General features: G+C 40.5%; 1 protein-coding gene across 1 annotated transcript in view; it reads right to left on the bottom strand.

The window, feature by feature from the left end:
* The window catches only part of Tshr (thyroid stimulating hormone receptor), a 138368-nt gene that overhangs the window by 44549 nt on the left and 67982 nt on the right, over nucleotides 1–25837 (bottom strand). Inside the window, exons 2-4 of the mRNA XM_006987273.4 lie at nucleotides 15727–15798; nucleotides 7651–7725; nucleotides 1157–1231 (exon numbers count right to left, since the gene is read on the bottom strand). Of these exons, the coding sequence (XP_006987335.1) occupies nucleotides 1157–1231; nucleotides 7651–7725; nucleotides 15727–15798 (222 nt within the window). The remainder of the gene's footprint in view (nucleotides 1–1156; nucleotides 1232–7650; nucleotides 7726–15726; nucleotides 15799–25837) is intronic.

Raw genomic sequence — 25837 nt, 5'->3', positions numbered from 1 at the left:
GTGGAGGCAATAAAGGTAAGGTCAACGAGACTGGAACCGTGACCCCTCTACTCTCAAAAACCCACTAAATGAGTCCTTTTCTTCTTTGATGTCTCCCTAATTACCTGATTAACCATCTACTGAGTTGAAAGCAAGTCCATAAAAGGATTGACTGCCTTGTCCCACAAGATACCTTTAAGCCACACGTGCCGTTACTCTGGAGTCTCCCTCTCCTACCCCTTCAACAAGGGGTTGTTCCCAGTTCTCCCAAGTGAGTCATGCAGCTTCATGCTTCCATCTTTATCCTGGTACCTGAATTTTTCTGAATTATTTCGGAATAACCTCTATCCATCCTTAAAGATTTACCCCCTAAAATATCTGTGAGATTATACTTTTATTTTAAAAGTTTGGATGGAAATGAACTACATGTTAATAGTGATTATTTCTAGGTACAGGGATTAAGATTGATTTTTATTTTCATTATACTGTTTTTTGTTTGTTTTCTAATTTTTAAAATTACATTGAAACAGGAAAGAAGATCCCTCCAGTTGGTGTCTAGAGGGTCTTGAGTCAAATATTCACATCCATTCAAGGTATTTTTCTGAAGTGCCTACTGGGTGATAGGCAGCAAGGATGAAACAGAACCAGTACGCTCCCTCCTCTGATGGGGTTTACGGCCAGCTCATAAGTCATTACCAAAGCCAAGAAGAAGTGTTTCACTTCTGTATTGAAGCTTTGCTTTTTGCAATTTCTAACATTGTTTTTGTTAATAAATATAAATATAAAATTGTTGTTTCCATACAAAATTGACCAGTTGGCTCTCAGGATTTTGTTTTATCCATATTTACAGACTATGTATATATTTTACTCGTTTCTTCTTCCTGTCTCTCAGAGCAGGTCTCTGATCCCAGACGATGTGCTGACTTTTGGAGATAGGCTTTAAATATGGGAGCTGTTTCATCTGGTACTTTGCCCAGTGGAGAAGGGTGAGAAGTCACAAGAAATGATCTGATTGTGCCATACACCACTAAAATGATGCTAGACAATATCATTTTAGGGATATTCCTGATGGACAACAGCATCACAACTCTAACACACACACACACACACACACACACACACACACACACACACACACACACACACACACACCAATAAGAAAGGAGTCCATACTTACAGGAACTTGAGCAAGGGCAGTTCCGTTAGAGCATTAGGGTCTATGTAAGTTAAACTTCTGGTGTTCCGGATTTCTCTGCAAGAGTTACAGGAGAACTGTCAGCAAAATGCATCCATTTCTGATTTTACAAAAGATAAATAAAGTTTAACAAAAGTTCATGAACAGACGAGGATACATTTATATGGTGGGACAGGAACTATAAGTCACTGGCCACAGATTCCTAGCTCCTCCCCCAGACATGATTGCCCTCCTGGACTTGGTCTCAGTCAATTTGAATTTGTGGACTACCTTTCTCTTAACGGAAGTCTCAAAGCTTTGTTTGTCTGTGGCTTTTGTTTCTTATCTTCTCCATTTTCTTTTTGGATTTTGGTAGAAAAGAAAACCCCTCCATTGGTTTGGCAAGCAACTGAGGATGGACACCTTTTTATTAACAAGAGCCAGTGATGTTGCCATGACAATGACCTCTAGAGTGGGAAGTTAGTGAATCAAGGCAAATGACAGCATTGCAGAAGGGGCCAAGAGTGTTCATCGCACTTTCAGGTGAAAGGGACAGAGTGAGCCTAAACGGCTTGTTTGGGTTTAGTTTGTGATGCCAATAATTTAAAACTTCAGCATATGTGTGGCGCTATCACATGAGTTTGTAACTTACACAATAAGGTTTGTGCATTCACTGATGAAGAATATATAGTTACTGTAAGTGTCATAACAACTGCTAAACATGGACTGTCACTATTAAAGTTAAAAATATTTGGCACACATAGATTGGCTAGAAGAGGTTCATAGCACTTCTTATGCTTACAAGGAAAGTCAGTAAGAACCCACTGAGGCCTGTAGTCTTTCCTTCTGTAGATGGCCCCTGAGGCTTGGCCATCACGAGTATTGTGTCCAGTTGTCCATGCTAATATTTGGAAAGCTGGGAATGTGCTCCTTGTAATTCTTAAAAGTGCTTGCTCAAGGATAATTTGCATTCCACAGAATTCACACATTGAAGATACATGGTTCAATGATTTTTAGCAAATTTGCAGAATCGATCATTATAACAATGCAGCATTAGGACACACATTACTACTATCAATGACAAAAGAATCATGTGGACATTTGTAGTTTATCTCAACTTCCTTTCTGCCAGACCTTCTCCCCTCCTCTCCTTCCCTCTCCTCTTCTCTCCTCTCCCCAACCTCCCTAGTGCTTGGGATCAAAGCCAAGGCTCTGTGCCTGCTAAATTCTTACTAGACCACTGAGCTACAACTCAGACCCTGCTCTAAAATATCGCTACAACTTCGTCTTACATGGACCTTTCTGATAAATGGATGCCTATAGCAAGTGATCTGTTGTGTTTTACTTCTTTCATTTAGCTTGATGTCTGTGAGATGAGGTTCATCTACACTGCAGCACAGATCTATAGTTTGCCCCTTTTACTATTGAATAGCCAGACTTGCAGTAGAATCTTAACTTCTGGCCCCATCACTTTGGATAAGGTCCTCGATCCCTTTGAGTCATAGTTTCCTCCTCTGTAAATAGGGACAATAAGAGTACTTCTTCCTTCAACTGGCTCTTGTGAGGTATTGGATGTATTCTACAGTTGAAAGCTTTCTACAAATAATGTTTTTATTATGGCTAGTTCCACAAATCTAGACTTAGGGACAAAGGTATTGCAATGTTCTTGCAAAAAATAATTGAAATTGTGCTGTAAAGACAATGACTATGAAACACACCTTGAAGGAGGTTGAGGATGGAAACTATTCACATTCCTTCTTCTACAATGTATATCATAATGTTTATAAGAGCATGACCTTACTGGTCCATTCTATTCATTAAATAACTGTGTTGTCCGAGAAAATTCTTACTCAGGGAAATAATTTAACACTCTCTACTGGGATTTTCTACAAAAAGACTCATCAATGTTTACATTTACATTATAAAGGTCTTAGCCGTGTCCACTAACCATAATGTATTAAATTAATCTGGGTGGTGGTGGCACACGCCTTTAATCCCAGTACTTGGGAGGTAGAGGCAGGGGGATCTCTTTGAGATCAAGCCCAGCCTGGTCTACAGACCTAGTTCCAGGACAACCAGGACTGTTAACACAGAGAAACCCCATCTCAAAAAACAAACACAAACAAACAAAAGTATTAAATTATGATTCCTACCCAATCAAATTCCTACCTAAGGTGCAAAACTATCATGGTTTAAAACTGAAAGGCATGTATCTTTGGAATTCCCTCTATCCTAGACAGAGTGAAGCCACCGGGCACCCTATTCCACATTCACACGACAATCCTGCCTTGGACAAGGTGGTTTTCTCTCTCTTTTTCTAAGACAAGTGGCATGCTTGCTAGAATTTACCATTTGGGGAGGAGAGCTTGAGTTGTTACTAAAGACAAACAAATGGGAAACAGGAGAGTTTGAAAATTGTCTAGGTATGGTTTGCAGCCATAAATTGCTTTATAAAGGGCAATTATTTGAACAAGTGAACTTGAGTGAATGGCACCAAAGAGTCACGGTGAAAGGTCATGCAGCCCACCCACAGCAGTGGGCAAAAGGGCAATGGACCGTTCAGGTAAGGAAGGTTGGTTGCCCAGTGACGGTCTAGAAGAGAAGAGAGGAGCTGTCGGGGAGGGGGGCCCCCTGCAAGGAGTAATGGGAAACACAACAGAGGTTTAAAGAAAATATACTTAAAAGATAAAATACAACCAGCACAGCCCTTGGACAGACAGAAGGGAAGGAGGGCAGGAGGTAAGCAGTGAAGAACCTCTCACCAGAGGCAGTGAAAGTCCAATTGGAATAAGATCCCACATGCCTGTGAGGGCGAATTTGAATCAAACAATTTGGAAATTCTTGACCACAGTCCAAGAATGCAGGAAGCTACCTGTGCTTTGAGAAAGCAAGGGCACTGTAAAGAAGAAACACAGCGGGGTTCAGCGCAGCGGTGTGGAGGGGACCAGCCCTCCAGGTCGAGTTTGGAGGAAATCTGAGAAAGGCCTCGCTTGCAGTAGCCTGGATGCCCAAGGGACTGCATGGAGTCTGTGCTGGCCTCCTGTTCATCCACGCCGCCCCCCACTCCCTGCGTCTCTTCTCTCCTCTTCTCTACTTTTCTCTCTCTTCTTCCTCCTCCCACTATTGTTCCTCCTGCTCTGAATAATATTTCAAGGAACGCATCACCCAAACCAAAGATATTTAATTAAGAAATTATTGCTTAACTCCCCTTCATTTCAAATAAAATACACGTGTAGATGAAAGTATAATGTTAAAGTTAATGTTTAGATCAGTAATTAAGTATTCACTAAATGCATCTAGTCTAGGTTCTAGAGCGTTCTGGAGAACACTTGTTAATGTTAGTGAGACCAGGAACAGAGAAAGGGGTTTGCTTAATACAACAACTTCGCAGACACCTGTCCTCAAGAACTTCACAAACATCATGGGAAAGGCAGCAGCAGAGGAGAGAAGCCCTAGGGTGGAGTCAGAAGCAGAACAGAAGGAGCAGTGAAGGCACAGATCCTGTGTTATTAAGCAGCTCTCCAGTTACCGAGTTCCTCTATTGTTCCCACCTTAGTCATTCAGTGACGTAGATCGACTTTGAACCCTTCCATATTGCATTTAAATATGCCTCGTGCAAGCAATATGCAAACAGATTTTTAAAGTTGCACAATATGGAAATCTTTGTATTTTAGTTAGAATTCAATTGTTATTGTTATTATTATTATTTTACATTAATGCAATGATTCTTTGGGATTGAATTTACTACTTGCTCAGGCAATTCTTTCTTTTCATTTCTTGCCCTTTGAAACATTCATTAGTTAATTCTTTCCTGCCTCCCAACTATAAGCTTACAAGTCATTTATTCTTCTACAATTATTGGAGTCACTTTCTCATGGATTATAACTTTATTTATGATTTATAGAAGTCTGATATTAAGTTAGAACTTTACCATTATGCTGGCTAGTTTTCGTCAACTTGACACAAACCTAGACACACTTGGGAAGAAGAAATCTCTACTGAGGAACCGCCGCCATCAGATTTGCCTATGGGCATGTTTAGGGGCATTTTCTTAATTGGAGGACCCATGACCTGTGAACAGTGCCATCCCTATGCAGGTGGGTCTGGGCTGTGTAAGAAAGGTAGGTGAACAAGCTGTGGTGAGTGAGCTAATAAGCAGTGTTCCTCTGTGGGTTCTATTCCTGCCTCCAGGTTTCTGCCTCCAGGTTCCTGCCTTGGCATCCTTCAGTGATGGACTGTAACCTGTAAGCTAAATAAAGCCTATCTTCCCTCCAGCTGTTTTTGGTTAGTGTTTTATTCCAACAACAGAGAAGCAGCTAGGGCAGCCACTTCTCAGATAATCTGAAGACTCTAGAACATTTTAATATCATTCATAACCTCCCCATTCTTTTTTTTTTGAAATCATGTATTCTAATTCTGTGTATATGGAGGCATTCCTTGTTTTGCATTGTGCATATATGGATAAAGATCAGTGACTGTTATCTAGTTAAACATCTAGCCTTAGTAACAGTTTCAAATGTAGTTACCACAGGATGTTTGCTGAATAACAGAATAAAGAGCAAGCTTTACTGCCCAGTCTTCACTACACACACCATTGGGTAGACAACAGAGGGAATCACAGTAGGTGACCAATCCCATCACTGTTTCAGTCACTGGTAATTGCCATCACAATTCAGTTTACTCACAAACAATAAAGAATACAGTGTATCACCTATGAGTTTCTTAGTAGCAGATCAATATGAAATCAGTTAACTGAAAGCGAGAATTGATGAACCGAGATGAAAATACAAAGCCTACTTGTGGATGTTCAAGGCCAGCTCGTAGTACATAGTTCTTGACCAGCCTGGATTGCATAGTAAAACCTATTTCAACCCTCCCCCCATCCCTGCTTTACCTCAAAGCAAGGCGTGGAGTTTTACAACGATTATCTCAACGTTTAGGAGAGCAAGGCAGGAGGATTGTTACAAGTTGGAGGCTAGCTTGGGCTACAGAATGAGACTTGGCCTCAAAATCCTAAACCAGGCCAAACTAAACCATAACAACCATCAAAAACCTCCCAACCTCCACCAATCTCCTAAACAAAACAAAACAAACCCCACAAAACAAAAAACAAAACAAAACAAACCCGCAAAAAACAAAAAAAAAGAACCCCACTAAAACAAAATAAAAACATGTTAAAGAAATACTTGGAGATAGTCTATTACACCAAAGAAAGAAGATTGAATGTTAGCATCCAGACCTAGAATTTGCCAAGACACTAGAAAGATACTTTCTTGTAACTCCCAGATGTAATAGATGGCTATTTGGGGATGGCTGGCCAGCTGGCCTATTCTACTTGGGTGCCCCACACCAGAGAGAGACCTTGTCTGTAAAAACTATGTGGATGGCATCCTGAGTTATGACAATTAAAGTTTCCTCTATCACACACACACACACACACACACACACACACACACACACACACACACACACACACACTTGTTCATCTGCACACATATGCACCTGCATACACACGAACACATGCATATATGTACATAAAAAATTGTATAACAAAGTAAAAAATGGGCCGGGCGGTGGTGGCGCACGCCTTTAATCCCAGCACTCGGGAGGCAGAGCCAGGCGGATCTCTGTGAGTTCGAGGCCAGCCTGGGCTACCAAGTGAGTTCCAGGAAAGGCGCAAAGCTACGCAGAGAAACCCTGTCTCGAAAAACCAAAAAAAAAAAAAAAAAAAAAAAAAAAAAAAAAAAAAAAACAAAGTAAAAAATGGGCAAGCACAGTTTAAACTTCTTAATAAACTTTTATAACCCAATAATCCTATAATTCTAAATATTTTTGATGCTTAAATTGTGCATCCAAACAATATTGGATTTACTATCTTTTCTTTCATTCTGTGTTTGCAACAGTAAGACAAATTTTAATGATGTTTTGACAAAAATTTTAAATGTCACAAAGTCCTCAAACTTTTCTTTTTGGTAGTTGAGTTCCTTTACCTAGTTCCAGTCTGCATAGTTTTAGGATGTTAGGATGCCAGACTACTGTGCAGAGCATGGGTTGCCTGTATTTTAAATTCCACTGGTTTTGTTTTACACAGTCAGAATCTATATTCATCCACCTATTTACCGCCTCTGCTGATGTTCATCTTCTTCTGTACAGAATATATGGCCTGATGGGGCCATCTTTCTTTTTCCTAATCATTCCCTTTAGCGGTAACTTTACTTCAAGTCTAATGCTGCCAAATTCTCAAGAACTTTGTTTGTGGGTTTGGTGAGATGACTCAGCCTATAAGGGTACTTGCTACTGAGTCTGATGACCTGAGTTCTGTCTCCCAGACCCACGTGGAGAAAGGAAGGAATGGACTTCTGTGAGTCGTCTTCTGACCTATGAATGCATATCGTGGCACACCCGACACCACAAAAAAATAAAATAAACAAATGCAAAAGGATACTTTTAATGGCGGTTGTGGTTCGGCTCTACTCTGTCCTTTTCCTTGTACTTACATGTGAGTCATTTTGCTCAAATTGTAGAAAGAATGGGGTTCCAGCCGCTGCAGAGTTGCGTCTATAGATAAATAGCTGAACATTTAAAAAAAAAAAAAAAGACAAAGTAGAAAGTTAGCAAGGAACTCCAAACATTCTATTTCGTTTTATCATGTTGGTTTACATGTGCCATTATAATGCAAGTATGCGATGTGCTTTCAGAACATCCCCCTGTATTCCGCTGCTCTCTACCTTTTCTCGCTCCACCCCTTCCCCATTGGACCTCTTTGTTCCCCTGGACGGCATTGCTTCTATTTCCATGTTATCTGCATATATGTGACTTTATGTTATCTATAAAGTCTAGGATGCACAAATGAGAGAACACTTGCAGTATGTGTCTTTTTGAGACTGGCTTAATTCACTTAACATGATGGTCTTCAGTTGTCTTCACCTTCTGTTCTTTATGGCTGAAATGAATTCCATTGTGTCTATAAACCACATTTTCTTATCCACTCCGATTGATGGACACTCAGGTTGGTTCCATAATTTCAGTAGTGTGAGAAGTGTGACAATAAACACTGATGTGCGAGTGTCTGTGATATAAGCACACTATTTTTTATGTACATATATGCATGTGTTCATGTGTATGCAGGTGTGTGCGGATGAACAAGTGTATTTGTGTGTGTGTGTGTGTGTGTGTGTGTGTATAGGATAGAGGAAACTTTGACTATTATAACTCAGGATGTCATCCACATTGCTTTTACAGACAAGGTCTCTCACTGGTGTGAGGCACCTAAGTAAACTAGGCTGGCTGGCCAGCTATCCCCAGATAGCCATCTATTTTAACCTCCAGAGTACCCGGATTTATAAATATGTACCAGCACATCTGTCTTTCAAACATACCTTTTTTTTTTAAAAAAAATAAATTCTTTGTTAGGGCCTTTCTAAAGCTTAGGCCATGCACAAATCACATGTGTAGACTAGCTACATTTTTTTCCCCAGATCCCAGTATGTCTAAAATTTCCCAATACTTTATGTTCCATACCTCTGCAGGCCTCCAATGTCACTTTCTTCAGAAACTCACTACCAGCTTCCTGAAGAGGCTAAAATTACCATAGTGCACCTTCACAGCACTATGAACATCTCTTTCATAGATAATCACAGTGCATCTTTGGGTAGCATTTGTTTTATGTCATGTTATTAGACTGTAAATTATCTAATGTGGAGGTTTGTGACTGCTTTTGACCATTGAATTATGAGTGCCTTTATAGTTCTTAGCATTAATCAGGCTCAGTAAATATATGCTGAGTGAATACATAAGTAAATAGATGAGTAGATGTGTTACTCAAAATAGCAAAACCAGAAAGCGTCAGAAAAGAACATTGAAGTGCATAAGAAGCATTTTAAATAAAGGGCTTAAAAGCAAGGGAATAGAAATGAAATTTCCAAAGAATTAAGAGCATTCCGAAGGGTGTTGACTATGATAATGATGCAGTATTCTGAAAATATCTCTTATATTCTAAGAGACTGGAACTTGTGCTTGACCTCACAGCCAAAGTTAACAATACACCTTGAAGTTAATTAAGATTAAAGACTACTAGCCTTCTGTGTGTTCAGCCTGTTTGACCTGCTTTTAAGAGAACAATGTGACAACCAGCCTTCCTTGCCTTGGATTTCCCATGCAATCAACTTTTACAACCTAAGCTAATGTATAGCTGTAACCTTAAATTATGTGCTTTTTAGCAGAGTGTGGTGGCACATGTCTTTAATCCCAGCAATTGGGAGGCAGAGGCAGGCAGATCCCTGTAAGTTCAAGGCCAGCCTGGCCTACAAAGTGAATTCTAGGAAAGCCAGAGCTGTTACACAGAGAAACCCTGTCTTTAAAAACAACAACAACAACAACAAAAATCATGTGCTTTTCCTTGTCCTTGTCCTGTAACAATGCATGTGTATTATTTGTTGAAAGCAGCAAATACAGAAGTTGAAAGCAATTTTCTAAAATCTACCATAAAGGTTGAAAGCATCCATTTATGGATATTGGTTGATAAACAGTGTTTGTTATTTGGTCAGTTGGGATCAGCTGGAGCCAGTGACAGTACTTAGTAAAAACTTAATTAAAGATTCATGTAAAGTTGCCCATTCCTCCCCATATGATGCTTTCTGGCTGTTCAATAAAGATAGAGTGAAACCTTTTGTGAGGGAAAGACACACAACACACATATACACACATAGAGACAGAGACAGACAGAGACACGGGGCAGATTCACCGACAGTCAGACAGGGCTCAGGCAGGCACAGATTAAGACTCATTTAACAGACAGACAGAGGACGTAAGACACAGAGAACATGAAGTAGAGAACTCAAGTCTGGACTCCCTTTGGTTAAATGGCTCCACATGGAAGAGATTTTTATTTCTTCCCCTAATGTGACATAATGCATTATTGGTAATCAGAGTTCATCACTAATGCGGGAAACCTCACCCGGCCCGGACACGGACAGGATTGACAGATTGATAGCTCTTTCTGAGCCTTCTGAAGAATTAAAATAAGTTCATTGGAGCTGGAATTTCAGCCACAGGGGAGACCAAATAAATAAATTGAAAAATAGAAACACAACAAACACACACACAAACACACACACACACACACACACACACACACACACACACACACACACACACTAGACATGGTCAAGAACAGGATAGACTACATTCTCTCTTAAGACCTATCTTTTTGATTTTGAATGAAACTGCAAAGTCAGGATTTGTCTTGAAATTATTAAGCAAAATATTATGCAAATAAACAATTTTGGTACTTAAAGAGGGAAAAAGAGAGATACTCCTTTATATGAGCAATTGTGAATGTGTATGTAAGCTATGTTGTTTTAGATGATTCAATGACCATAGTCTACTGAGAGGTACTTCTATGACATTTAGGAAAAATGAATGATTAACATAGTCACAACAGAGATTCTCAGCCCTGAACATAGAATTGAACAAACTGGACACATTGATGTTCAAGACCATCCCAGGATCATTGATTTAGGGTTATGAGAGCTGGGCCAAGTACTTACATTTTTTGAAAAGCTTCCTTGGTAACTGTAACTAAGTGACATTCTTCAGAAGAGGGGCAGTACTTGTTGTCTGTTACTATTCTGGTGGCCCTGTGCTGACTGTTTGGAATTATTTATTCTATAAACAAACAACTTTGATTTATCAGGTTTCCCAGCCCGTTGTCCTTTGTGGCTAAGCAGCAATACATAAATTGTTTTGATCCAAACATTATCTCAGAACACTTTTCATAGGATGAATTTGCTGTTTAGGGACCATAGAGAATTTTTCATGGGTGCAAGTGGAGCAAGATTCTGAAGACTGGCAACTTACTTCCCTATGCTTGCCTCATGCCCTTTCCCCCACATTTCCCACTGAATTTTCAGAGGGGATGCTCATTCTGCCTACCTGAATGTTACTCAATTACTATGATGACTATACAACCTATTATACAAACTAGGGTACTTTTCTCTTATTAAAACATTTGCCGGAATAACTGCTGGATATCTTTAATTTACCGAGAAAACCTAGGGTCATCTTGGTGATCTCCACTTGCCTCCCCTGAGATACACTACAGCTTTAATTATTATTACTGTGTGTGTACACAGTATATATATCTATTGAACATTTACTTTATGTCAGATATTTTTCTAGGCATTAATAAAACAGACTTGTTCCTTAGCTTCAAGGAACTCACAGAACTGGGAGATGCAGACTATCAAGTGGGATTAATGCAGCAAGTATTAATTGCTCTGAAGGTACAGGAAATCTTAGGCCAGTAAATCCAATGCTGGCTCCCTGGGGGATGCCTCATTGAGACTTTCAAATCTTCACGAGTATCATCTATTTCTTAGTCGCCCCTCCTCCTATCTGCCTATTCTTTATTATATAGTATTTCAAATTCTGGCTGTTCATCACCCATCTTAGCAGACAAACTTCTTCTAGAAGAGGTTGAAACCAGAGATAGAAATTCCTTGAATTATCCACCAATAACTTCGTCGTGACAGTGGAGGAAAGGACTGTTTTCTTACATCACCTAATTCTGTTTGCCTGTGGTCCTCTTCCACCTCCTCAAGGACCAGAAGCTCTTAAAGTTGTTCTTGTTTCTCCCTTTACCATCTCCCATCCTACAGCCTTCCTCTTGTACTTGAGCCTGTTTTTAGAGACAGGGTTTCTCTGCGTAGTCCTGGCTGTCCTGGAACTCGCTCTCTTCCAGGCTGGCCTCTGACTCATAGAGATCCACCTGTCTCTGCCTCCTGAGTGCTGGGATTAAAAGTGTGTGCCACCACCACCTGGCTTGAGACTTTTTATGACTTCTAAAAATCTCAGTCTTTATTCACATCACTCCCCTGAACCTGCATGTGCCCAGAACATCCAATATTCCTTATTATACCTTGCAATTTCCCCTTCTTGTATGTATTCTTCTATCTAAATAAGCATATAATTTACTTTATTATGTTTTGGATCATTATCTGTTTCCTCCCACTTGAATATAATTTTAGAGCAGTAAGTGCACATAGCCGAAGTGGAATAAATACCTGTTGACTCTAATTCTAACCCATGCCCACAGCACAGCCAAGAGCTTTGGAAAGTAAACATTTGAGCATTTTGCTTGCCTGCTTAAAATCATCCAATGGCTTAGTTCTATAGAAGACTTGATATTCCTTCACACAACAGGAACAAACGATCCTGTTCTTGACCATGTCTAGTGTGTGTGTGTGTGTGTGTGTGTGTGTGTGTGTGTGTGTGTGTGTGTTTGTTGTGTTTCTATTTTTCAATTTATTTATTTGGTCTCCCCTGTGGCTGAAATTCCAGCCTCAATGAACTTATTTTAATTCTTCAGAAGGCTCAGACTTTCCCCTATTTCATAATGATCTTCCCCCCTGCTTTTGGCTAGCTGGCACGGATCACAGGTGAGATGCTCTTCTTCCGAGCTTTCCTCAGCCCCCTCATCTTCCTCCTACTTGGGAACACGTCTCATGTATGAGTTTCTACAGTTTTCAGTATCTGGCCCCATCATGGTACTTATCACTTTAATGGAAATGAAATGGAAGACTCTGTGAATATTGTCTACCGTTGCTTTCGGGGCATTCTGTAAAGCATGAGGAAAGAGCAGGGCTCCATAAATATGTGGTGAAGGTGTGAACAAGAGAATCGACAAGCTATTGGGTACCAAAGTAGAGACACCAAATACATAGTTGTTTAAGGAACACCAAGGCCAATGAAAAAACTAGAGGGGAATTTGAGGCTTGCAGCTCACAAGAGGCTGAATGACAGTGTGTTTAAAAGGAGAAGAAATGGAGAAAGGCAGCCTGTTTAGTTTGGATAGACTGAATTTAAACTACTTGTGGGACATCAGAGGTGGCAATATTTGGAGTGATGTTCTAATTGCAGGCTTGAACTGTAGGAGGGAGTCAAGACCTTCGATATTTATTTATGAATGGCTATAGTAGGTGAGAGCAAAATCAAAAAAAAAAGGAAGTATTGACTGAACAAGAGTAGAGAATAGAGAAATTAGAATGCAATGCATATGGAAGAACTAGCCATGTCAAAAATTAAACAAAATGAGACTCCAGGAAAAAGAGACTGAGGAATAGTAGTGAGGGTGAGAAATGAAGAGGGTTAAGGAAGGGTTATCACATTGTTTTAGTTTTAAGCAAATATTTTTAAATAATTATTTTCATCTTATGTATATGATGTTTACATGCATGTATGTATGTGCCTTTTGTCTGCAGAGGTCATCCAATACCATAGAACTGTATAGACATTGCAAACTGCCATGTGGGTACTGGGAACTGAACCTGGGTGCTCTGTAAGAACAGCGAATGCTCTTAACACCTGAGCTATCCATCCAGCCTTGTTTTATTTGAAGCAAGAATACAAAAAAGGAAGGCTGATTAGCAACTGCACACATGTTCAATTAGAATGGTCTCTTGGCCTCAGTGCCATTGACAATTTGTGCTCAATGGCTCTTTATTGTGTGACCATCCAGGACAGGGGAGGATGTCTCCCACACCCTTTACCTCCACCCTCAAGAGGCCAGTAGCATTCTCCTTCACAGTCTTGGCAAACAGTCATATGTCAGAGTTGATTCTGGCTAAGAAATCATTGAAATGATGCAAAAGATGTTCAACACATAGCCATAAGTGGAATAAATCGAGCCAGGAACTGTCCAGGTCGCTCCTGGTATTATTGGCTGTGCTTGAGTTAACCTGAACTGCCACTAAATGGTACAAATACCTCACTCATGTCATGTGCAGACTGAGGCAATGCAAAATCTCGAAAATATCTCTTACATTCTAAGACACTGGAATTTTTGCTGGATATCACAGTCAAAGGTGATACTACAACTTGAGATCACTTGAGATTTAAGACCACTAGTGTACTGTGTCTTCAGCCTGTTTCACCTGCTTTTAAGAGAACAGTGTCATAACCAACTTGACCTTGCCTTGGATTTCCTATGGAGTCAACTTTTGCAACCCAGCACAATCCATAGTAGTTATCTTAAGTTATGTACTCTTCTATGCCCCGACCGAGAATAACACATGTGTGTTATTTGCTGAAAGCAGCAAACACCAAAGTTGAAAGCAACTTCCTAAAACCTACCCTAAAAGTTAAAAGCATCCATTTATGGATATTGGTTGGTTAACAATTTTTTTGGGGGGGGCAACTGTTTATCATCTGGGTCAGCTGGGATCAGTTGGAGTTGGTGATTTGATCCTTGTAAAACTCTGTCCAAGATTTCTGTAAAGAGTTCCGTTTCTTCCCCATTGATGATTTCTGTCCTGTCCAATACATACAGAGCAGAGCGGAGAGGGATGCACACACACAGATACACACCCACACAACAGAGCACCCAGATGTACACAGATGGAAGACAAAGACACAGGGGCTGATCAACACAGCCTCTAACCAGACTCTAATTCAGACTCGAGCAGCAGGTAGACAGAGGCGGGCAGACACAGGGAGCATGAAGTAGAAAATTCAAATTTGCACCGGGCGGTGGTGTCGCATGCCTTTAATCCCAGCACTTGGGAGGCAGAGGCAGGTGGATCGCTGTGAGTTTGAGTCCAGCCTGGCCTGGTCTACAGAGTGAGTTCCAGGAAGGGCACCAAAGCTACACAGAGAAACCCTGTCTCAAAAAAAAAAAAAAAAAAAAAAAAAAAAAAAAGAAAGAAAGAAAGAAAGAAAATTCAAATTTGAACTTGCCCTTGGTTAAATGATTTTAAGGAGGAAGCGCTTTTATTTCTTTCCTTAATGGGACACCAATGGATTATTGGTGACTCAGAGTTAATCACTAATGGGTATAAATCTACACACAGACAGTGATTGTCAGTCTAATGTGCGAGTTCCTTTTCTCATCTGTCTGCACGTCATATCTCTGTTTTTAAGGCTTAGAATTGCTTTTCAATTTATTCTTAAGTGAGAGAAATCTGAAATGATTGGCTGCATTTGTGACAAATTGTAAATGCTTACATTTTATTAGTGGTGGAAATGAATCAACAAAAATCTAGGATGAACGGATAAAAGAGAGACACATAAATGTCTGGAGATTCTCAGCTAAGGTTTTTGTCATATCTGAGGAGATACTGAAATACACAAAATGGTGAATTTGACATGACCACACGAATTTAAATTTGAATTAGACTTAAAAGGATCAAAAATTGGAGCTGTAACTAAGCAGGTAAGTATCATCTAAATAAAAATTTCGGGCTGGAGAGATGGCTCAGTGGTTAAGAGCACTGACTGCTCTTCCAGAGGTCCTGAATTCAATTCCCAGCAACCACATGGTGGCTCACAATCACCCATAGTGAAATCTGGTGCCCTCTTCCGGAATGCAAGGACACTGTATACATAATAAATAAATAAATCTAAAAAAATAATAATTTAAAAAATAAATAAATAAATAAAAATTTCAAATACATTAAAAATGCAGATGTCATTGACTTATACAAGTACAATAGAAATTGATTTTTTTTGACAGGGCACATTTAGAAGGTAGTATGTCACAACTGCAAAGTTCTCTGCATATTAAAATAATTACTTACATCCTGGAAATATTGGGCAGATTGGAAAATGCAAGACTGGGGATGGTCTTCAGGTGAGTCTCGATGAGCTTCCTAAGGAAAAGACAGCCACATGGTTAGAGTTCTCACCATTTGTCTTTTCTAATAACTCACCTAATCACTAAGAATACCTTCTCAGAAGCGTGGTGACCTTTACAACACAAACAAAACCGACAAAAACATCGTGATTTCTCCTCCAGTAAAATAAGACCTGAGCATGTGAGACTGATGCAGAAAATGAATCCTCCAGCATCATCTATGGATTGGCAGTGGAGTAATAAACTTTGTCCAACGTTACACTGCGTTTGCTCACTGAAAAGGAACGTAGTATGTCCCTATGGTCTGCTCATGAGAATGTCAAGTCTACTGCAGTATGACAATAACTGATGACAAGCTAGTGCTTTCCCAGAACCATAAGTCATCCTTGTTGGACCTGCAAATTGAAGGTATGGCATTCCCCAACTTTCCTTTCTGGGACTCCTCATCAGGAAGAAAGCATCTTCAAATATTCCAGTATGATTCTTCATGTAGGTGTTTCATTTTTTTTAAATTTTTTTTCTTTACATAGTGATTACTTGAATAGAATCCTGTATGGAAAAGGTATTCCCAGTGTCCCAATCCACTTTGCAAAAGACAATGATGTGTCCCATTAAAAACCTCTGCCCATGTTTGGTTTTGCCCTTGAACACTGGAAATCACGCATTAGTCACTTACTAACTTACATATAGATGATAGACTAATATAGTGCATCTTTCTTTCTACATTGCCAGGTTGTTTCTATATGATCTTTGTTTCCTCTTCCTCCCTTTCTTTCTTCTCTTCCTTTCTTCCATCTCTGCTTTCTTTGGACTGCTTCTGTTATTGATACTTGAAAAATATCTGGAACATGCTTGATCAAAACACGAGCAGGCTAGCTTAGAGTGTAAAAGGACTTAGAAACTTTAGTGAAATTGAGGGTAGGTGAATGAAAGAGGTACATTTTTTAACCTCTTCTCAACCTCTGAGCATTTGACTATGAAGTTCAATGTTGCTTTAATATTAAGAAATTACACACCTTTAATCCCAGCACTCGGGAGGCAGAGGCAGAGGAATCTCTGAGTTCAAGGCCAGCATGGTCTATAGAGTGAATTCCAGAATGGCCAGGTTGACACAAAGAAATACACACACACAAAAAGGGTGGTGGTGGGGGTGGAGGGAGAGGAAGAAATTCAGTGTTTGAGTGGCACCTTAATCTAGCTGTGTGGTATTTTTATTTGTGTGTTCATTACAATAATGCAATTTTATTATTAAAGGAATAAAAAAGGAAAGAAATTCAGATCCCATAAATTGCCTTCATTTGAAGTTATATCGCCTTAACTGGGATGATTAAAAGCTTATTGATGCTGATCCAGGATTCTGGAGCTAAAAAGATATGAGAACAACTTGTTCTATTAAAATCACTGTGTAAAAATTGGGCCACGCAGAAGGAAAACAAGGGATAACATGCACACCTGTTGGGTATTACAAAAAGAGGTTGAGTTTCTCGAGTCCGTAGGTGGTCTTACAGAGCTGCCCTACAGCAAACATTATGAGAGCCTCCTTTCATAAGATTTCACATTGCTGGCAGGATATGTGGACCGAAACTGCAACTTTCACTGACTAAAAATTAGGGCACTTAGCCTTATCCAAAGGAAAGAAATAGGTCAGGTTTGGGGGGTGTACGTTTATAATTCTAGTATCCAGGAAGATGGGGCAGGACAATTGTGGGTTTCAGCCCAGCTGGGGTGCATATTGAGAACCATTCAAAATAATAATAATAATAATAATAATAATAATAATAATAATAAATAAGATTTTTAAAAAGATAATATGCCAAATTAAATGGAAATTAGATAATATTATTATTAATAATAAATAAGATTTTAAAAATAGATAATATGTGCCAAATTAAAGGGAAGTTAGAAATGGCTTTTAGCAGTTTGATGAACAGAAATAGCATATAAATAAAATTTAATATTTTTCAATTAAAACTCATTGTATTTATATACTTTCCTGGAGAGAGAGAGAGAGAGAGAGAGAGAGAGAGAGAGAGAGAGAGAGAGAGAGAGAGAAAATTATGTGTATGTGACTGTGAGTTTATGTCTACCATGTGTATGCCGTGGAGGCCAGGAGGGGGTCATGGATCCCATGGAACTAGACTTACAGATGGTAATGAGCCACCATGTGGGTGTGAACCTGGGTCCTTTGCAAGAGCAGCCAGTGCTCTTATTAACTACTAATCTATCTCTCCAGCCCCGTAATACCTGTTTCTTAAAGTATTTTTTTCCTCAAGCACAAAGCCTTATATACACTTAAATCTGAACAAGTTATTCTTTCTTCTGTGTCTGTCTGCTTCTATCTATTTCTGTCTGTTTATCTGTCTGTCTCTTTTACTCATACACATGTATATACAGACCAATACAAATTATATACCTTAGAGCGGCTGTCTTAGTAACAATACAGTAGGTTTAATAAATCTTCTAGGAGAGTAAAGAGAGAGGTGCCAGCCATCTCAGCAGAAGATGAAATAAATAGCCTATTTGTTGAGTGAATTTAATGCAGTGATAATCATAAAACAGACTGATTTCAATAACATCAAATGAAGTGTCAGAATGAAAAACAATCACATAAATTCAAATTCAATAACAATCTAATTTACAAGTTTTTGCTGTGCATATTCACAGTAATGTATAGATGAAATACAAAAGCACCTCTGCAACTTTTAATTCATTTATTTTTACTTTTAGTATAAATTGTCTTGTTGCCTCTCTAAAATTCACCTCATATTTGCATACCCTCGCTTTCTTTCCTAATTTGAAAAATTTGATGAACTCCAACAAACACTTTGAAAGGATGGCTTCCCAGTGCTTATCCAGATATTTGAATTTCTTCAGATAAAGATAAAAAAGATAGGTGAAACTATGGCACCTAATTAATGAAATAATGAAGATACGATGTCTACATACACATCTTATATTCTGATTTTTGTCTTAATAAGACAAGCCTGGAGACCAAGCTGTGTCCTGTGTTCTAAGTTGCTGTTCTGTCCTAAGTCTCATACTGTGGGACAGTGGCTTTGGGCTGTGCCTTGCCCTGGCTCCACTTTGAATGCAAATGCAGACATAGGGTGACTGTACATCCTGACTGTGCAAATAAATGGTCACCACCTATCCCGAATGTACCACAGGGCACAAGGTGCTAACTTATTCACACAAGTAAAAAATTACCCCCATGCCCATGCACACGTGGCAGCACACTGGGAACGTGTGAGCATATCAGAAAAGCCAGGGCTGTGAATTTACTGAACACGCCAGACATAATTTCTCACTTATGACCATACAAGGAGCACCCTAAGACTGAGTCATAGGGTCAGTGACTTGTCACCTGGTCACTTGTGAGCCTTATCCAGGACAGTCACCACAATGATGGATTGTTGTCTCCGTCCCCTGGCTCCAGCTTGAGGGCAGTTTGTTTTGCCCACTTCAAAGTGACCCTCCAAAGCTCTTCTTTATCAGAACTGCATTGGTAACTCCCTGCCTTGAGCAGCTCTGAGCCGGCTCTGCAGTTCACAGGACTTCTGTGGACCATGAAAACTCTGTAACCCATTTGTAGCCATTCTTGAGCCTTAACGTCCTTGCAGGAAGCGGAATGTGTGATCTGAGAGTTACTATTAGTAATTTAGATTGGAATAAAAGCACACTGATCTCCAGTGCCACATTATCCAGCGAAAGCACCTCTAATCGCTGAGTTATGGCCAACAAAATAGATCTAGTTCATGAACATATAAATTCTGACATCATGGAGAGGTTAACCTGCTCATCTGTATCTGTGAAACGGCACATTTACAGTGTGAGAGTGTGCGTGAAAATTCCTGAAAAGAACCTGTGTCTGTCTGTGAACAAAAACCTCCTGGAAGGAGTTTCTGTGTCTGCAGAGACTGGTGGTCCAGTTTGGAATTTCAATAATGCGGAGAGATTGGAATTTTGTAGGTTTAGAGGCTAATTACTTTATCCCGGGCTCTTTTTAGCTTCTGGAACAGCCATTCCTTGCTCCACTCTGTATCTGAACTAATGCCTCATGATAGTAAATACAAACCTTTTAGAAGCTATTAACTTAGCAGAGCACTAGCTTTCACCAACGCAAGAGCTAAGAATGACACCAGATAGCATCTTAGGCCTACAAAATAGCTCCCCCGTCTCATTGTACCTGCCATCCTGGTACCCACCAAAGGATTTTAAAATTGCCTTGATTTATGACTTTCTTTGTTCTTTAAAATCTATAAAATCTTCACGAAACTGCTGCCACGTTGGAACATGGAATTTAGGGCCACAGTTGCTCATAATGGCTCCAGAATAAACTCTCTCTCATTCTTTCTGAAATGAGAGCTGTGGTTTCGAAGTCGACAAGTCGGCAAAGGAGCACACATCACTGAAACGTGAATTCCTTGGTGTGACACCCAATTGTTCCTCCAAGCCTCAGCAGTATCCCCAGGGAAGTTTTGTGGCTATATTACGTGTCTCAGTTCACAGCTAGAGCTCAGTGGCTCAACAGTCTCTCCATTGCCTACATTCCCAACAGCTAACTTTTTATTCAAAGAATTTTCAGACACCCTGATTACAGCTTTAGACCAAACTAGCCACTGGCCTAATGGTCACATTGTCCATCTCTGGCTTTGTTGTTGTCTCTGGTACCTTTTCTTTGGAGTCACCCTCTCAGGCCTGATGGGTAAGCATCTTCATGACAAGAGATGAAAATGACTGGAGCCGCTGCTAACTTCACAAAACAAGTTACCCTCACAAGGGAGGGTACTTATCTGTCACAGTGAGGCTGCACGCTTGAACTAATCACTTTATGGGAACCAGACGGAGACCCTCCAAGAAGAAGGTTCCTTCAACCCATCTTGCAGAACCAAAAGGAGACAATGAGCTGGACCATACCTGATCAAGAATGCATACTTATGCACACCGTTCCCCCCTCCCAGTCCATCCAGTTCTTCATGAGGCTCATGTTAGTGCCTCAAAATGGGTTGGAGGGTCACCGAACCCCTTTAGAGTCTCCCTTTCCCAATGTAACCATGTTGACTAAATCTCTTTTCTCCATTACTGTTCTTGACTTGGTGTGCTGGAGGCAGCTGGAACAGCTGGAACTCCCGGAGGCAAGGCTTTTGTGATATCCACTGCAACAGTAACACTTACAGCTTGAACTTTGGTCACAGCTCTAGGTCACAAATATTTGAAGTGACCAGAGTTACAAATATGTTGTAGCCAAAGGCTCAAAATGTATTTAAAGAGATTTGGGGTCTCTTGTCTTACAGATGTTCAGTTTATCTGCTTTTCCTGATAGTCTAATTGCCTTTTAATTTCCCATCTTCTCTGCCTTCTTGGGAACACCAATTCAGAACCATCTGAACCTGTAAGTCCTGAGTCATAATTCCTATGGGTGACAAACATTCTGAGTTTAAACTGAAAGGCATGGTGGGAGGGTTGGGGGGTCACAGTTTGCATTTCTCAAATGTCTGCAAATTGTGGATAAAATGCAGAACGGAAGTCAATGGAAAATGTCATGGCTTGACCCATAGATTTTGCAGAAGAGGATACAGTTTAAAATGATCCTTTTGTATTTGCAGCAGCAACAGGGAAGAAAATCCAGCTAATGCTGTAGAAGCAGCTGACTTGTACCTATGTTCCAAGGATGGTCCTTCAGTTAGACAGTTCATAGGAATCTCTTTCATAGGTTCACTTCACTGAGATTTCATTAGCATCTGAGTACAATCAAAATGCTAACATCTTGTTTCTTACGGAGGATAGGTGATTAGAAGTAAGTTCGGGGTCACAACACACAAAACGACACCACCACTCCAAATGAATGTCTCCCCAGGACAACTTGACTCTTCCACAGGAGGGTGCACTGCTCACAGTCGTGGAGGAGCAGCCACGCAGAGGCAGGAAGTGAATGGAAATTTTCAGTCTAAGGAAGGTGGTGACTGTGTCTTTCTCCCACTTGGCTGGGATTTGACCTCACACATTCTTTTGAGATAGGTCAGTTTTAAAAAGAATTAGTGCTAAGAAAGCGAAGGGGGAAGGGACCAATCACTTTATGCCTAAAACATAGCAGGGCCTTAAAAAATTTTTAAAGGTTTTTCATAGGGGTGAGGAGGTGGGGAAGCATAAGACATCTGCATGAAAGTTGTACATTGGGAGGGAGAAAAAGATTTGAATTCCTTATTGCAGAGGTTTGAATGATGATGGCCACATAGTCCACATGTTGGAATATTTGGTCCCCAGTTGGTGCAAGGAAGTGCAGATGTGTTGGAAGTTTGCCACTGGGGGAAGGCTTTGAGGTTTTCTGCCATTCCCAGTTGACTCTATCTGACTGGTAGTTGTGTCTCAAGATGTGAACTCCCAGCTACCGCTCTACCACAGTGCCTGGGTGCCTGCTACCATTCTGCTGGCCATGGACACTAACCCTCTCAAACGCTAAGCCCCAAATAAAGCTTTTTTCTATGGATTGTCTTGGACATGGTGTCTAATCACAACAGCGGAATAGTAACTAAGATCCTTGTCTTAAACACAAGTTTTATAGTATTCATAGAAAATACTCATATTTAATGGTTCTTCCACAGAGAAGCTATGAAGTTTGTGTGTTCTCTCTGAAGGTGCAGAAGTTCTCAGCCATGAGATAAATTGGCAGGAGGAGGATTAACAGGGGAAACGCATACAGATCCACAAACATGCAAAAACATGCAGGCCATAGATGAAGTACAGGACTCCAAGGAGGGCTCTTGGAGAGGCAAGGTCAGGGGTTAGGGTGGGGTAAGGGAAGGTGTCTCCCAACACGGAATAGCAGCTCACATAGTGCCTGGGAGTGGACGATGATCTGTTTATGGATCAGGTGTGATCTCTAATAATCTTCCTGTGAGTTGCTAGGCAGCGAAGGGGGCCTCACGAGCAAGCCTCTGCTTGACTCTGCTGTTGCTCCACTGATTTGGTTAGAAGTAAATGTGCTTCACAAATGAACAGTCGTGTGTGTGTGTGTGTGTGTGTGTGTGTGTGTGTGTGTGTGTGTGTGTGTGTGTGTGAAGACAACCACAGGGTCTCTCACTGTTCTGGAATTGGCCAGGAGGCTAGGCTAGATGGCCAGTGACTGCCAGGGACCCACCTTTCTCCACCTCCCAAGAGCTGGGATTGTAGATACATGCTAACACAGACTCCCCCCTCCCCCCCTTTTTTAAAATGTGGGTTCTGGGAATTGAACTGCAGTGCTCATGGGCCATACAACAATTTCTACAATTTCAAATACATAGTGTGTGTGTGTGTGTGTGTGTGTGTGTGTGTGTGTGTGTGTGTGCGCGCGCGCACGAGCATCTGTGGGGGATTTGTAGCACGGATCTTAAAAGGTCTTATTAATAAAAATACTCAGAAGCCAGATATTGGGGTGAGTGCTGAACGATCAGAGAAACAGAACAAGCCACAGCTAACTTCACCTTGCCAACTTCTCAGCCCATCCTGTTTCCTCAAACTGGAAGCCTCTGAGTCCTCATCCAAATGGATCTCAGCTGAACTGCTGCTAAAAGCCTAAAAGCTTAAAAAGCCACTAGTTCCTGGTTTTCACACCTTATATACCTTTCTGTTTTCTGTCATCACTTCTGGGGATTAAAGGCTTACGTCTTGGGATTAAAGGCATGTCTCACCATGCCTGGCTGTTTCCAGTGTGGCCTTGAACTCGCAGAGATCCGCATGGATCTCTGCCTCTGGAATGCTAGGATTAAAGGCATGTGCCACCACTGCCTAACCTCTATGTTTAATATAGTGGCTGTTCTGTTCTCTGACCCCCAGATAAGTTTATGGGGGTGCACAATATATCAACCACAGGAATTTAAGTTGACCAGTGCTCTGTGTCACCCATTGCAATGATAAGGAATGTGAAGCACAAGTGGATGCACACAACTGAGTCTAAGGATGGTCTTTGGAATGGCTAAGCCTATGCAGTATGGTCACAGCAAATTTCTCATTTCTTATTCACATGGCATATCTTTATTTCTTTGCTGTGGATATCACTCTATATAAATAAAACACTGATGGCCAGTGACCAGGCAGGAAGTATAGGCGGGACAAAGAGAGAGGAGAATTGGGGAAACAGGAAGAAGGAGGAGAGACACTGCAGCCACCGCCAGGACAAGCAGCATGTAGAGACTCTGGTAAGCCACCAGCCACGTGGCAAGGTATAGATTTATAAAAATGGGTTAATTTAAGATATAAGAACAGTTAGCAAGAAGCCTGCCATGGCCATACAGTTTATAAGTGATATAAGCGTCTGAGTGATTATTTTATATGTGGATTGTGGGACTGCGGGGCTTGGGGAACCTGGAGAGAAGCCCTCCAGCAACATTTCTTGGCAAAGAAGCTAAGAATATTCTGTGATTCTATATCAGATTTATTTGTTTAATAGCAAGGTCTGTATCCCAAGGCCTTGCTGTGTATTCAGGGCTGTGCCAATCTATCAACCAGTATTAAATTAGTCTATATGAACACAGGAAGTATTGGCAATAGAGAGAGGGAATTGGTACAAATAATTCATATAGATATTATGAAGTTGGACTAGGCAATGTTAGTGCATTCTCAATGTGACATTTATCATTTGCCTGGGGTTTATTTTGTGAGATGAAATTCTTCATGGTGAATATGTTTTAATGTGAAATTTCAGTATCCTGTGGCAAGTTGTGTACCAGTCATGGGGTTTCAGTTCAGGACTGCAGACCAAGCTAGATCATGCATGCAAACACCTGGGATGATTTGCATATAGACTACTTTTAAATAAGAATGAATTTCAAATCTGTATTTTGCTAAACTTTTTTTTAAAATGCTGGTAGGAGAGTAGGATTTCCATGCTGTGGTTGAACTATTTGCTAATAATATAAAAACTGCAGGAGATAGCTATGGTGTAAAGTATAGCATTGCAACTTAAATGAAGCTATAGACCACTAGGAATTCAAGTGTGCCTGTGAGACATGATTTTGGGACAGACAGAGTTTCCATTTGGGATTGATTTGACCCTTAGAAAACCAAGCAATAATTCAATAGATTTGACTTGTGAAAACTTCGAGGTTAGGGCCATCAGGGGAAGAACTGTTCTTTCACAACTCATGGGTTATGTCTCCAGGTCGCTGAAAATATCAAAATTTTATTTCATTATTAAGTGTAACTTTTTTATTAAAATGGTTTTCCTGGTTATTTACATTAAGAGATGGAAATGTTAATGCATGTGCTTCAGGGTTTACAGATTCAGCCTCACACACCTGCCACCACCTTGACTCATAACCCACCTGGTTGACCTTGAGTGACACCAGCTAGATTCTCCGGCATAGCTTCCCAGAACATATAGACAGAATCCACTAGGGTGCTTTGTGGAGCTTTACAACTAGTCTCTGTGTCTTAGCCACTTTTCTATTGTTGTGAAGAGACATCATGACCAAGGCAACTTATAAAAGAAAACATTTAACTAGGGGCTGGCTTACAGTTTTAGAGAGTGAATCCATCACCACAGGAATCATGACAGCAAGCAAGTAGACATGGTGCTGCAACACTAGCTGAGAGCTTACATATCATTTACGAGAAGGTGGCAGAGAGGGAAGGAGAGATGGCCTGGCTTGGGCTTTTGAAAGCTCACAGCCTCCCCCCACCTCCCAGCCCCCATGACACACCTCCTTCAATAAGGCCACACCTCCAAATCCTTCCTAAATAGTTCATCAAGTGGGAATCAACACACTCAAATATATGAGCCTATGGGGGCCATTCTCATTCAAAGCATCCTACTCTGGCTCTAGGGATACACCTAACTCTGAGGCATTACTTAATGATAATCCAGGTATATTCCAGCTAGAAGAAATCACTTTTGTCCTAATCCATAAACATGTCCATATTTCTAATCCAAGTTGTGGAGATTCAAATGGTCTTGCTACCATACAGGACTATACTTCTCCTACAGGACTATATATTCTCCTATTTTTATTTGTGCTGAAATGTGATTCTATTTGTATGTTAATAAAGTTGTCTGGGGGTCAGAGCTAATAGCAAGT

Source organism: Peromyscus maniculatus, chromosome 14, assembly GCF_049852395.1.
Source record: "Peromyscus maniculatus bairdii isolate BWxNUB_F1_BW_parent chromosome 14, HU_Pman_BW_mat_3.1, whole genome shotgun sequence".
In the NCBI taxonomy this organism is placed as follows: Eukaryota; Metazoa; Chordata; class Mammalia; order Rodentia; family Cricetidae; genus Peromyscus; species Peromyscus maniculatus.
The sequence above is the reverse complement of the archived record's forward strand: the minus strand, read 5'-3'. Positions and strand labels throughout refer to the sequence as shown.